Here is a 14,865-nt window from a genome sequence, read left to right as displayed (position 1 = left end):
GGCTGTATGTGTATTTCACAGTTTTTAATTTATTATTGGAATAATGAAACTTGCAAACTTGAGGTTGGGAATCCTTGGATAGATTCAGACTCATTGGGACAATTGAGAGCGCATTGCTAAATGAGCTGAAGCAAGGGATGAGTAGGCCAGGTCAAATGGTTAATGTTTCATTCAAGCCTTCTATTGATCTTCAGATGATGGAGCATACATGGCACAGAGCCAAACATTCTATCAGGCATATGCTTCAGCCATGGAAGTACTGCAACGCAAAGGTTATAGACAATGATGTTGATTTAAACGAGATAAAGGAAATTATACATTTGGATTTTAGAATAAAGATCCTCTCTCTATCTCCAGAGAAATAGCTATTAGGTTATCAAATGGCTCGCACTTTTTTTTTCTTTCCTAAAAGCTTCCTTACTAGTCTTATTAAAGCTTCCTTACTAGTCTTCCTATCATCAACCCTAGATCTTAATTGGATTAAAATGGACAATGCAGCAATGTTTTGCACCCATTGTTTACTTTCTTTAAAGTTCCTAGCATACTCTTTACAACAAATTCAAATTTAAGAATTAGCTGTTGTATAAGTGACATACTGTTAAGGAACAAGCATTTGATAGTCAGATAGTAGCATTAGTAAAGATGAAATATACGAACTAGTTTGTCCATTTTTTCTTTAGAGCATGTTCCATTTAAAGAATTCTTGGTTGACACAAAACCAAACTTTGAGCCAGCTGAATACTTAGCTGACATAAAAAGTCGCCCAGATTGGGAGATAATCTTTCATAAGGAGTCTCTGAGAGGTCAGGAAAAGCAGCCTTCTTCCTCGCCTCTGGAAGATCTCGAGAGAATGCGGATGAACAGCAACTTCAATTCCAAACTAGATCCAACACAGCTTGCAGCAGTGGAACTGGCACTAAAAAACAAGCTCGTGCTGATTCAGGTAATGCCTTAACTTGTATCCGTCCAATATCCACATTGAATTATTTGGTCATGTAAAAAATCCTTGCTATTCCTTTCTTCCACAGGGTCCTCCAGGAACTGGAAAGTCGTTCGTGGGTGAGGCCATAGTGCGCCTTCTTTTGTCCATGCAGGTGCCACAAAGCCATGGACCTATTCTGGTAAAATAACCCTCTCTCCAGCAGTCTTTATGTCATAAGTGCGTGGTTAAGTACTTGCAGTCTGCATAACAAACTTGCAAGGGAATAGGAGCCCTGCCCCTGCAGACTCACAGATCAGAGTTTTTGAGGATTCAAATTGAAGTGGAATTTCGCCAAAAGTTTCCTTAACTCTTTAACTCCCAGAAGTGATTAACATGTAACTTCTCCCAATAATATTCATTCATTATCCAGGTAAAGAGAATACTCAAAGTTACCAGATAGAAGTTGTTATCTTGATCTAACGGCAAATTCTTGTTACTAATCTACAGGAAAAACTGTAGCATCTATAGGGGGAATTTACAATCAGAATTAAGTAGTGAAGGGGTTAACAAAGTCAGCTCAAATTTATTTTATCGTGGTTACCTTCACGCTTCAAAGAATCTACAATAATAATAACAATCCATGATTTATTCCTAAGTGCTCAGGAACAGGGACAGCTTTGTGGTGCTTTTATAGAACCACTCACCTCTTTCTACTAAGGATAATCTAAGAAAATGTCGAGTACACTTGAACAGAGCCTTGACTCCATTTACTCTATTTTTGTGTGGCTTCACATTGTTTCCCTTTTTTGAGGTTTTTATCATTAGTGCTGTCTTATTCTTGATATCCTGGTTCACAGGTTGTGACCTATAAGAATCACGCCTTGAACAATTTCTTGGAAGCTCTCGCCAAAAATTCATCCCCGGATGAGAAGATTGTTCGTGTTGGAAACTTGCCTGAAGATGCTGACGAGAAATTGAAGAGACTCTTGCTAAGAGAGGTTTGTCGGTAAATCAACAACGTCAAATGATTCTGTGACAGTGTTTGTAAAAGATATTTTGAAGATTTTCCACTAAGTAAGAAAGCAAACGAGGTGGTTTATCGCAATACACTAAACACTGCATGAACCAATAAGAATCTTAATCAAGTACACGTGATCAGCTACAAGCGCGTGGAAATGAAATTGATTCGAGCTGTGTCAGGTTAGTTTTGCGGCATCTGATTGGTTGTACACATCTTGGTGGAGCGTTCACATACTGAAGTATTCCCGTGTATCTAGAGTACGCTTTCGGATAAAATTACAATTACGCACCAACCAAAGTCCATACACGGGGAAGCAGCAAAGGTTCGGAATATTCAGAAAAAAACAACGGTATAACGGTACGCCGCTGCAATGGTTTATTTACGTTTTTAATTTTTTATTTGTTTGTTTATTTAGGTTGGGCGAAAGTGGCCTCAGGGATTGTATGAACGGAAAAGAAGCCTGACTGGAAAACTTTGGGCTCTGCAGCCTCGAATTAGAAGTGCCTGCGAGAAGTTGACATTTTCCAGTAATTTCAATGCAGGGATGTTCTTGGAAGTATGTAACTACCTGACATTATCTGGGTGATATTAATATACTTTTTAGTTTGAAAATAGAGTTACGGCATCATACTATCCTGGTTCAGAATTTAGAGTGCTTGACTTTAAAACCTGGCGTCAAATTAAAATGGCTAATAGCATAGAGTTTAAAACAGCTGTTATTAAAAACCCGGCCAGAGCCTACGGCTATATATATATATATATATATATATATATATATATATATATATATATATATTTATATATAGGAAGTCTGCAAGTCGATTTTCGCGTGGAACAGTGCTCAATGCGTTGAAGCAGAGCAGAATAAATATTATGAGAGGAAAAAAGGCCGCAACTACATTTCCCGACAAGCCTGTTTCGTGAATCGCTTCACTCTTCAGGGGTTTAATGAATTAAACCCCTGAAGAGTGAAGCGATTCACGAAACAGGCTTGTCGGGAAATGTAGTTGCGTCCTTTTTTCCTCTCATAATCTTTATATATATATATATATATATATATATATATATATTTTAAGAGGAAAAAAGGACGCAAAAATGTAGTTGCGTCCTTTTTTCCTCTTAAAATATCTATTCCGCTCTGCTTCAATGTATTGAGCACTGTTCCACGCGAAAATCGACTTGCAGACTCCCTATATATATATATATATATATATATATATATATATATATATATATATATATATATATATATATACAGTTTTTTTTGTTTGTTTGGTCTTTTTTTTTTTTTTTTTTTTGAGGTATTTAGAAAAATTGTGTAATTCCTCAAAATGATTCCTTCATTATCAAATTAACGAATAGATTCCATGTTCAGTGCCGTCCGTCTGTTTAGTGATAGAACACTGATGACCTCTAAATGTGGTAAGAACAAAAAAAAAAGAAAAAAAGGCACCAGGCGCAGTGTGTCACTTATGTTCTCAACACATTTTGATGTCTTCAGTGATCTATTGCTATCAGGGAGGACGGCATCATGGGATCTGTTTGTTTTGTATAGTTAAGAAGCAACATGTTGTTAAAGGTGACGTCCGATATGCGTCTGTTCTCCAATTGATCATCGGTGAGAACCAATCAAAAGGCTTTTTTAGTTCAGTTTATCATCAAATCTGATGTACATTCGATTCCATTGTTTTTGCAAGGAAGCGTCGGAAGACCAGATTAGGTCCCTTCTTCGGGACAACAAACGTGAGCCAGTTGATGAAAAAGAAGTGGAATTTTTTCTGAAGAAGGTGACCAAAGGAGCTTATCGAGGTGGCCTTAGGAGCAATGCTCGACTTTTAGGTACTCAACCCTAAATTTAATTCTTAGCCAACAAAAGTAAATTTGCCTTGTTAACTCTTCCACATGAAAACCATGACTTGATGTTCTAGGCCCCGTCTTCACCACGCTGGATTAATAAACACAAAACGTTATTCCTACGATGACGCCTAACTTCTGCACCTAACCGCACAGATTCTCCACTGGAAACGGACTTCTCTGAAAACACTTTTCGAAGCGGTTATTCTTTCACAACTTACTCAAACCCTGGCGGCCAACTGAGGGTGTGGTTGCGCCTTATTAGCGAGACCGCCACCGTAGATCTGTTCGTGATAATTTGTTTAAAAGTTTTTTTTTTAATCCAGAACTTGTGAAAAATGCACTGCAGGAGTGGTTGCCTGCCCAAGAAGAGTTCGATAAGTTTGCTAGTGAAGAACAGGAGCCTAAACCAAAGAGCAAGTAAGTGTATATGATAGTCGCAAGTTCCAGGCCGGATTACGGCCGCTCGCAGCAAGTTTTCTCTTTTCTTAGAATTTCTTTGCAACATGGGATTGACAGAATCATATGTATCTGTTGCGTTTACCGTATGCCGACTGAAATCTTTGAACCTTAGTTTTTATCCGCATTCCTCACATGGAAAGTAAATTGGATGTCCGTATGCTCAGGCTGTCGGTCGTTGTCTGATGTAAGCACGCGCGAGACACATTACGGTGCAGTAGGTCAACACTTGTTGGCTTTGAGGAATTGTTCCACTAAAAACACAGATGCGTTTTTCATTTTTCCTACGACTCTAGAGTAGCAGCTGTTCGTGCAAAGCAAAAAAGTAAAGAAGATCCAGAGCAGGAGAATCCAAGCGACGCTAGAGATCCTTCAGTGGAGGAAAAGGAGCGTCTTCTTGCTTTGGATAAAGACATCTGCGATGAAGAAGACAAAACAATCGCCCAAGATGTTGCCAATGAAGACCAGGAAAGGAGAGATTCACATTATGGAACAAAGGAGCGCAAGCTAGTTTGTGTCGATGAAACAAGTAAATTGCTTCTGTTATGTTTTAAAACCCGGATATTGAGAGGATGTTGTGATACCTCTGTAATTCTGCTTCCAACTTTTTTTAGTATCAGTTTCGAAGTAAGCAATATATTTGCTATCGCAGAGAGAGGCATATTCTTTCTACAGAATGATAAAGATAAACAAACAAACAAATAAAAACATAGCTCCCCTTAACGTTTAAGAACTTTCAGATGTTGAAAGTCCTTGTTCGTTGTATCAACGGAAAGTCACGACCAAGTCAGATGTGGATAATGCTATTTAACAGGATTATTATATTGTTGTACGTGAAAACAAATCAAATTAATGAGGAAATAGATAGCGCAATGTAACCTTTGAATACGAAGCTGTGATCAAACTGCGACAGTTATTGCCTCGTATTTCAGACAAGAAGCATTTAGTAGCCATACAAGTAAAAGTGCAATTTTGTCTTTTTTTTTTAATTAGAGGTGATACCTTACAGAAATCTCTTGGATGACGTCAAAGTGTGGGATCTTAAGAAAGAGGAAAGAGTCCAGCTTGTGTATGTTTTGCAAAGCAATTTCTACAAGAAAGCCTGTTTTGAGTTCCATGAAGCGAGCAGGTTGTACACAGAGGTAAAAAGATGAGTTATTTTTTGTTCTGAGTTCCATGAAGTGAGCAGCTAGTACACAGAGGTAAAAAGATGAGTTTTTTTTTGTCGAGGTGGGAGGGGGGAGGGTGTTGACGGATTTTGGTTGTAAACCTACATAACCTCTCATGGGGCTCTTTAATATTCTTAAGATCCCCTGCCATTTGCAGTCAATTAGCAGTAAATTTTCCACAGTCCCTCTATATACTTTGGTGGCGACGACTCATCCCCACTACGTTTCCTCAAAATCCCCCGCCCCCCTCTCTCTCCCCCCCCTCCCCCCCTTGTTTGAACTTCTGTTATGTTAACGTTCAAATGGTTCATGGTAGTTGATGATAGTCGATGATAATTTCAACTTTTATTGACTATCATGTTAACTTTCAAATGGTTCATGATGGTTAATGATAGTTGACAAAAGCACGCAATGAGATCGCGAAGTTGTAAACAAATATGGGGCACGCTGAGGTCAGAAATTTCGGTGGCATTTGAAATATTTGGTCAGTTGCGAGATGAAGATACAGAAGCCTACCAGGAGAAAATGAGAATGAACTTTGAGACGAAATTTTGGCGGCTTCTTTAGTCATCTTACCATTTTTCATTTCAATTTGCACCCGTTTTCGGCGAAACTGTTGACCGAAAGACTATCATTCACTATCATGTCCTCGTTCAAACGACAAAAACCATCACCAGTTATCACTTCGAATTTAAACATATCCAAACTACATGATAGTTGATGATAGTCGCTGGTACTGCATGATAATTCTTCTTCAAACTTGCGTGATAGTTGAAACTATCGTCAACTATCATGACCGTTTCAGCGGGTCTTTACCTACAGGCGCATGGTAGCTAACAATGATTTTTCTTGTTATCTAACAGATACATCATCAACTCAAAGAGCTGAAAAATCAACATGACATTGAAGTGATGAAAAAATGTCACGTTATTGGAATGACAGTGACTGGAGCGACTATGAGGGCAAATCTGTTGGGTGAGGACTATTATTACAGCTGTTTATCTTGGCTCGATTAAAATCCATGAATTTGGATGGGCTTTCTTTTGTGAAAAAAACCTCGTGGATCTGATCGTCGCTTTATAATCTCTCGCAGGTGGTTGGTTTCTATGTTTTGTTTTCCTTTTTGCTGTCATTGGTTCTTTAACAGAGGTCAACAGCAAATAAATAAAGTTGATTGGATCTCTCACCGAAAGCAACATTTTGGCCCTAAACTCGCGCATCCTTGAAATAGACTCTTTTGTCACTTCATTCCTCCTTTACTTACTCCCTCCCAATCTTCCTGCCTGCCTGCTTTTCTTTCATTTATTCATTTATTTATTAATTTTTACTTCGCTTGTTTATTATTTCTTTCTTTTTTTCCGAATTGTTTACTTACTTTCTTTCTTTTCTTTTTTCCCTGCCCTCTCGTAGCCGTCGTTATGGCTCGTCATGCTAAACTCTCTCCAAGCGCCTCTTGCATGACGAGACCGTACGCTAGGGTTGCACGGGCACTAACAGAATATTACAGAGGCGCGCTCTATCTAACATCTTACCACTTACAATTTTATACATAGCTGACATTAAACCGTCTGTCATGATAGTGGAGGAAGCTGCCGAAATCCTCGAAGCACAGCTTGTAGCTGTCATTCCGCCCTCTGTACAACACCTCATTATGATCGGTGATCATGAACAATTAAAGCCAGTGGTGCATTTCAACCGACTCAAAAAACATCATCTTGATCTCTCCCTTTTCGAGAGGCTTATCAACTGCAAGCTGCCATACATACAGCTTGGATTTCAATGCAGAATGAGAGATGAGATTGTCGATCTGCTCCGGGAGCTCAAGATTTATGAAAATCTACAGACACAAGATAAGGTAATGATCTGATTTGACCACTCCTGGCTTAGAAGATTTTACGGTAAAATATTCTATGGAATTATGTACTATTGTCATCAATACTTTCGTTTACCCCCTCAACGCCCTCATACGATCAAAGCAAAAACTCTCCTTCCATCACTGATACTTTACCCTGCAATCAGGTGATGAGAAAAAACAAAGTTATCACAATTATGCTATTAACAATGAAATATGAAGCAGGAGGGTTAAAGAGACTAAGAGAGAGAGCTTCTTCTGTGATGCACGCGTGATGTATTGTTCGCGCGAGTCAGTCACTCGCGTGGTCTCGTCGGTCGCGGGATCGAGTACTTGCTGTGCAGGCTAGTGTTCAACCCCTCGAAAGTCGCGAAATATTTAAATTTAAAATACTATTCTTATGTTTCTTTGTTTTTAGCTTGTAAAAAGCTACCTTCCGCCACCCTGTGTCTCATCTAGCATGTATTTCTGGACTCATACATCCCACGAAGATGAATCGAAAAATTCCCACAGCAAGACAAATGTTACAGAGGCTAAAAAAATTACAGAAGTTGCAAAAATATTTTGTGAGAAGGGGGGAGTCCCACCATCAAAGATTACAGTTCTTTGTTCATATCGAGGACAGGTCAGTCAAAATTTTAAATTTTGTGTATTAATGGTTTTTTTATCTATCAACTTTTCCTCCAAGTTCCCATCAACCTGAGGTGGGTGCGTAGGGTAAGAGACGTCTCTGTTTTGGAGGGAAAAGCAAACTCAATTGATCCACAGGGTTATGAAAATGTCCTCTAATTCCTTCAAAGTTAAACAAAAATAATTTCCTCAAGGATGAACTGTTCTGAAAAAGAGGAACTATTTAATTTTGACTTTTCTGCTTCTGTAAGATACACAGTCGCCTGTCTAAGGGAACAAATTTTCTATTGAAAACGCCGATATTCTACTTATTGATTACTTTATTGATGTGCTGTGTCTGGTAACGAATTAGCCCCACAGCCCACACCAAAAACCGTTGACTGATTCGTTTCTATTCACGCTTCAGGTTGCCGAAATAGTGAAGCGTTTCAAAGAGGCAGATGATTTTGCCCTACTTTCAGATATCAAGGTTACAACAATCGATAGTTTCCAGGTGAGTAAAGTGGACATGTCTGCCGAAAACTTAGTGATATTTTAAAGTGATGGAAACAAATGATTATGTTAATTGATCTATATATTATTTACTAATTTATATGTCATTTCATGTTTTATCACAATATTATCTGAAGCCGATGTTTTCACATCTTACATGCAACGGTAAATGCCAGTTCAAGCATGATTGACCTTAATTTTACCCGATACTGCTTCAATATCTGTGTTCTTACAATAGACTAACAGACTACCTTACCACCCGAAAGACTGGTTGACCTACACACTGACTTAGTGACTAACTGACTGACTGACTGGGTAAATGACTGGCTGACCAGCCGACAGACTGAATGACCTACACACTGATTAACTGACTGACTGACCGACTGACTGGCTGACTAACTGAGTAAATGACTGACTGACCAGCCGACAGACTGAATGACTTACACACTGACTGACTGACTCACCGACTGATTAACGAAAGAAACTTGAAAGACAGATTGCATCGGGGTAACCTGCGATTGACAGACATCGTTTCCGGTAGAAATAGCAATCCCCAGAGTTGCTTCCTGTCATGTAACTGGAATGAGTTCCAAACTTGATGAGTGACCAGACTCTTAAAACTTAACCTCAAGACAAATAATTTCACGCGATTTGGAGTGAGTTGAATAACTGTTCATGTTTTCTTTTACTGACCAGGGGCAAGAGAATGATATAATTCTCATATCTCTGGTCCGAAGTAATAAGGAAGGGAACATAGGCTACTTATCATCAAGGAATCGCTTGTGTGTCGCAATTTCACGAGCACGCTGTGGTCTCTACTTATTTGGGAATCAAACGCACCTGGCAAACGCTTCTAGTAAAGGTTGGAAGGTAGGCGTTTCCAGCTGCCGTGTGCGATATAGGTCTAGTAAACATGGTAAAATAGTCATTGCATTTTTTTAATAAACAAAACCGCCAGGCAATCTTCTAAGCGTTATACTTTTAAACTTTGGAGTTAAAGTGGATATTCAGTTTACTGGTGACGAGTTGTTTCGTTTTGATTCTCTAGTAAATCTGCCTGGAGACTGTTGAAACAAAATGAAAAAAAAAAGAAACAAAACAAAGAAATAAAAATTAGTTTAAGCTCACTGTCACATCAAAATGTGAGAGGGTGTTTTTAAGTTATTACTATTAATTGAGTATTACTGCAGGTAATTCTGCGAAATTTTGAGCGAGTTAATTATTATTAGCAACGTTTGTATTGGAAGCACTTTGTGGAACAGACAGATTTGCAAAAAGTCATAAGTTGTCTCTTTGAGGGGGTTCTTTACCTTCTTCAGGTTATTCGTAATTTTATGCGGAAGAAGAAACTTCTTGGTAGAGTATTCCCGTTTCGCCCAAGTGAAGATTTCGTAAGTAGGACAATTTTCTTATTCTACGACAAGCGTGTGGCTTTGGTTGCACCCTTCTTTTCCTTTTTGATGATATCAATTTTTCAATAAAACTCGCGTGAAAAGTAGTTTACTGTTATTGGTCATGTTAGTAAAAGAGAAAATTATTTCTTGGACCTAGACATGGTAATGTCCCCATTTAAATTGCGTATTTTTCCTATAGGAATTGACCTTGTTTTTCCTTGATCTCTTCTTCGCTGTTTTCCCTGAGAAGCTTCTACATTTAGATTAATGTTCACTGTCAATGCCATGATGGCCCTAAAATCACTGCTATTTATTTGTACTTGACTGAACTAGAGAGGGGATGGGTATCACGGAAGCCCTCCAAAGAGAGATGAAAACAGAGGTAAGAAGGGAACCACTGCTTTTATATTCACGATTTTTTTTTTCACTGTTATTCAGAATTGGTCAATGCCAAGCAGGCAGGCGTATATCGAGTTGTAGATACGGGAAGTGTGGAAAGCGCGAGAAGAGTGGAACAGTTGCTCAGGCGCAGCCAAGCAATTCTAGCTTCTTGAGTGCTTTCCAAACTTTCCAAATACGTCCAGCCCTCGATATACGCACAGCTATAAAACATGAGCCTATATACGATATACGCACAGCTATAAAACATGAGCCTATTCTTTTATAATGGCGGATACAGTGGTCTCGTTTGAGCGAGATTGGGTCATCTTGTTTATCTCAAACTGTAAATGAGACTTCGCTTCTTTGAACAAGTTGTCCTAACCTAGACGAGAACTTTTCAGCGAAATGCAACTGCTCATTTCATGTTTGGTTCGCTGCATAGAGATATAGACCTACGTGGTTTAGTAGGAACTAGACCCTGTGAGCAGGGTAACTTGGATACCTGGATGGTACTGGATCCTTGGAATCAAGTGTAGTGATACTACGGGTGTCGGACTAGTATACTGAAATAGTGCGCTCAAGTCTGGCCAAGGGTATACGCCTATTTCAAAAGATAGGCATGCTATGCATGCAAGAGTTACTTTTTTGTAGGGATTACTTGAAACATTGTGAGTGATGTCTACATTCTTACAAAAGGAGAGAAGAATATTAATGTGGGAAAGAACGAAAATGTTGAATTACCTCACTCACAGGTATTTTGTGGTAGATTATGTGTGTTTTGCAAATAAATGTAACCAAAAATAAACTGTATTGTTGTCACGGATACCTGTTAGTACAAAATGCAGACAGCAGACTGCAGACCGGATACAAAATATAGACTGCAGACTGCAGAGTGGGTACAAAATGCAGACTAAGAATCTGAAGAGCTTTTACGTCTGATATATAATAACATGTCATCTTACAGCTTACCGAGCGTCACGCAATCGCTTTTCTGCGATCAGCCTTCACGATTATTTGCACTATTGTGGAATATTCCTGGCCCATTTCTTGATGAAAATCGATCGCAATATTATTTCAAGCCTTCAATATAGTCTTCTTACTTCCTGACACCTATTTACACCTCGTCAGAAAAAAGGCCGCTAATTAGTGATCATATAAAAGGACTTCTTGTTGCAGCGTTTAGATTACCCCTGGTGAAGGCACTAGACAGGAGTGTCGAAACGTTGGGTCTATGAATTGTAACTTCTTCGGTTACATTCATTAAATTTGCAAACCAGTGTAGCATCAAACCATGTCTGACCATTCATACTGTTATCGTAGCTACGTTACTTGCCATCAAGTGAATCCAACATGTCGTCTTTCTTCACAAGCAGTTTGCATCCATTATAGTTATGTTCTTCAGTCTCACGGTAGTAGTGTTGTTCAATAGATTGCATAGAGTATGTGCAGTTTGGTTTCAGATTTCAGATTTAGCTTTTTACAACAAGTGAACGTTTTTCAATTAAGACATTGGCATACGTAGCATACAAGGCATTCAAGGCTTTCATGGCTTTCAAGCGTTGGCGACTCAATCCGTTCCAAAATTACCGCTCAATAACTTCTTTCAATGTGGATTAGCCGCGATTAATACGACTTGTATATGCGTCTGTAAGTATTTTGCGCGTTTGCGCCATAGTGCTACAGGATATCGCAATCCAAATACGTTTAAATACAAAACAACTCACCAAAGAGTTTTATAAGCAAAATCTCGTGATTCGTCATGTGACCCGGCCCTGTCTGTGCATGACAACGTCAATCATCATCAAGATAACACGCGTGATCAGCATGTGAACACCTCATTGGATCACAATTAGTTGTCATGGTGTTGAGGGATAACACGCTTGATCAGCATGTGAACACCTCATTGGATCACAGTTAGTTGTCATGGTGTTGAGGGCCCAATGACCTCTGGGTACTATTGCGCAATTTTTCCATTTTGTGGCGGAGGGAAAAAAAAAAAAAAAGACGACAAAAAAACAAAGGCATTTTATGACTGGGCTACCACAGGTATCCCAGTAACTAGAAATGATACGCGCGCGCTGTTACAAAAATTTGCCTTGATTTTGATAAGGCAGTCATCCCAGTACCTCTGCATTTGTTTGCATTTTGTTGTTTTTTTTCTGTCTTTTCTCTTTTTTTAAATTAATTTAATTGTCCAACGACCAAACTTTTACTCATGAATTGTAACAAAGGGATAAGATCTTAGTGGATAAAAGTGAGACACAACCTCGGGTTCTGAATGATATCTTCGCTTTTGGACGTCATCTTTTTTGTTTTTCATTCTGCAGGCGGCAACACAATTATTTACGCTCAAAACGTTATTGTTGGAGGAGACGGCTCCGTAAATACAATGAATGTTGGTGGAGGTTGGTGGTAAACCTTCAACTCCCAGAGCTGATTCATTTTTAACTTCTACATAGAATGACATTTTATTGTACAGCAAACAGGTGTTAAGAGTAAAACCTATCTTTTTGGAAAATTTGTATCCAACTGTGTACAGTTTAAGAACAACTCGTCTTCAGTAATTTAACCCTTTAACTCCCATGAGTGACCAACACAGAATTTCTCCTTACAATATCAATACAATTTCAAGCAGACAACTGATGAAAATAAAGTATTATATTAATATTAATATATATTAATTAGGGGATTATAAGTTGATCCAATACCAAATTCTCCAAACTAACATCACAAGAATTATATGGCAGACAGTAAGGAGAATTACTAATGAGATCTTGGGAGTTAAAAGGTGAGGACTTATATCGATGAAGTTTTAAATGGAGCAAAACAGCCGCCATTGCGAACAACTATCAGATATTCATTCTTTGCTTTTATGTGACGTCACAATTTTTCCATTTTTACTAGGGAATTCCCCTTCGGGGACAACAAACCCACGGCGTTTAGAAATGCCACTTCCAACCTCCGGAAAAACCCCAGTTCATGATCCAAAGTCGCCCTTACCTTCACCGGGGTTTCCACCACCGCGTATGGAAAGAAGTGACATGGGTGCTAATTCAAATGGTGTGCCGCTACAAGGAAATGAAAAGGATGGGTTGGTAGTCGTTGATTCCAGGCCAAATGAGATAACAGGGGTGGAGTCTGATAAAGACGCAAGACTGCCCGTCCAAGAGGCACCTGCTGCGGAGGATGCTCTCCTAAGTGAGATGGAAAATATGAAAGAAAGACCACAACAAGAATCACGTTTTCCTAAAAAAAGCACAGGCCATCCTCCTGTTGCTAGCGATGAATCCTTGTCGTCTGATAAGGATGCTAGGAGACCTATGCAAGAAACGCCAGAGGCGCAAAAATCTCCTGAATCGGTCGAGTTTGAAAACATGAAGGAAAGGCCGGTACAAGAATCAAAGAACGTCACCTCTGATTCGTCAGGTAAAGAGGCGAGAAGACCTACACAAGAGTCACTGGAGAAATTATCTCCTGGTTTAAGTAAAGAGGAAAGCATGGAAGAAAAGCCGATCCAAGAGTTAGCAGACGAGAAACGTTCGGAGGAAACAGCTGTGCAGGAAAGCGAAGAAATTCCAAAGAAGGAGGACGAGTCAAGGGATCACCCTGTCAGGCATGTTTACCAAGAAGGTGACTTGAAAGAACTCATGAAGGAAAACCAATCTGGTGAGGAAACAGAAGACCAGAGCCCTGAACATCAAGTGAAAGAAGGCGAAGATGTTAGACCTCTCAAAGATGACGAGTGCACTGACGAAAAACCGCTCAAAGCAAGCACCAGACGTGAGACAGAAAGCAAAGGTAGCCCAGAGGAAGCCTTACCGACTCAAGAGACTATGGCCGCGGGGAAAGGGCCTTTTGAAGAGAATGGGCCAGAGGTTGGCGTAAAAGAGCATCCCACGGACTAAAGAGAGAACTAGTTACGGAGCTACCTTGGATAATGATTGAAAGGAACGGTTTTAGGAACAAAAGCTAGCCTACAGTGCATCCATAGAAGATATCAAGTTGCATTCAACTTCAATTTGGCCCTAGCATTCTTAGTATATAATACGAGTTAAACTTTTAATTTTTGGTATTGTATGAATGAAGCAATTTCTACGGAGTTTTTCTCCTAGTGAGTTCTAGTTTGAATCTCAATTGCAGTTTGCTCTTGTAAACGACTGTTTTTCGCTGATTGGGACATAGTGAACGAGCCATAATAGATATTGCTTCTCTGTAAACCACGTTAGAGGATTACATCTTGTCATTTTATAGATTGTGCTGTTTCTTATGCAGACACCAAAACTTCCATTACGTTTTCTGAAATAAGAACGGTAAGGTTATTTAGAACGGGTACATTCGTATTTTTCTTAAAAAGGTGATAGTTCGATGGTCCTATGAAGGCTCACGTAATTAATCCTTTACACTGAGTGATATTCGTGAAATTGTCGAAGAATTGTCCGATATCATTTTTAGTGTAAATAAATCGAATACACGTCGTTTACACATAGTTAGAGTGAAGCTTATTGTCTGCATATTTTTATTTTATAGCATAACAGTCATTTAACTTTAAGTTAAATATTTTTTAGTGCTATGAATACAGCCAACAATTTTAATTAAGTTATATTAAAATATGTACCGACCGCGTATTAACCTTCACTCTTGATCAGCGGTTTTGTTGCTGTTACAGGAAATAAAATCTTGAACTTGACGAA

At 39.0% G+C, this 14,865-nt stretch overlaps 1 protein-coding gene across 1 annotated transcript in view; it reads left to right on the top strand.

Annotated features, from left to right (window-relative positions):
- The window catches only part of LOC149044637 (NFX1-type zinc finger-containing protein 1-like), a 21,447-nt gene extending 6,582 nt beyond the window's left edge, over positions 1-14,865 (top strand). Inside the window, exons 9-26 of the mRNA XM_089207651.1 lie at positions 195-272; positions 681-943; positions 1,029-1,121; positions 1,780-1,920; positions 2,359-2,499; positions 3,641-3,782; positions 4,124-4,217; positions 4,553-4,785; positions 5,250-5,398; positions 6,289-6,400; positions 6,979-7,280; positions 7,696-7,902; positions 8,314-8,400; positions 9,096-9,269; positions 9,719-9,790; positions 10,127-10,175; positions 12,502-12,579; positions 13,079-14,865. Of these exons, the coding sequence (XP_089063777.1) occupies positions 195-272; positions 681-943; positions 1,029-1,121; positions 1,780-1,920; positions 2,359-2,499; positions 3,641-3,782; positions 4,124-4,217; positions 4,553-4,785; positions 5,250-5,398; positions 6,289-6,400; positions 6,979-7,280; positions 7,696-7,902; positions 8,314-8,400; positions 9,096-9,269; positions 9,719-9,790; positions 10,127-10,175; positions 12,502-12,579; positions 13,079-14,079 (3,416 nt within the window). The 3' untranslated portion in view covers positions 14,080-14,865. The remainder of the gene's footprint in view (positions 1-194; positions 273-680; positions 944-1,028; positions 1,122-1,779; positions 1,921-2,358; positions 2,500-3,640; positions 3,783-4,123; positions 4,218-4,552; positions 4,786-5,249; positions 5,399-6,288; positions 6,401-6,978; positions 7,281-7,695; positions 7,903-8,313; positions 8,401-9,095; positions 9,270-9,718; positions 9,791-10,126; positions 10,176-12,501; positions 12,580-13,078) is intronic.

This window comes from Pocillopora damicornis, chromosome 5, assembly GCF_964200805.1.
Source record: "Pocillopora damicornis chromosome 5, jaPocDami1.2, whole genome shotgun sequence".
Lineage (NCBI taxonomy): Eukaryota > Metazoa > Cnidaria > Anthozoa > Scleractinia > Pocilloporidae > Pocillopora > Pocillopora damicornis.
Note: the sequence above shows the minus strand (reverse complement) of the source record. Positions and strands in the feature narration are given on the sequence as shown.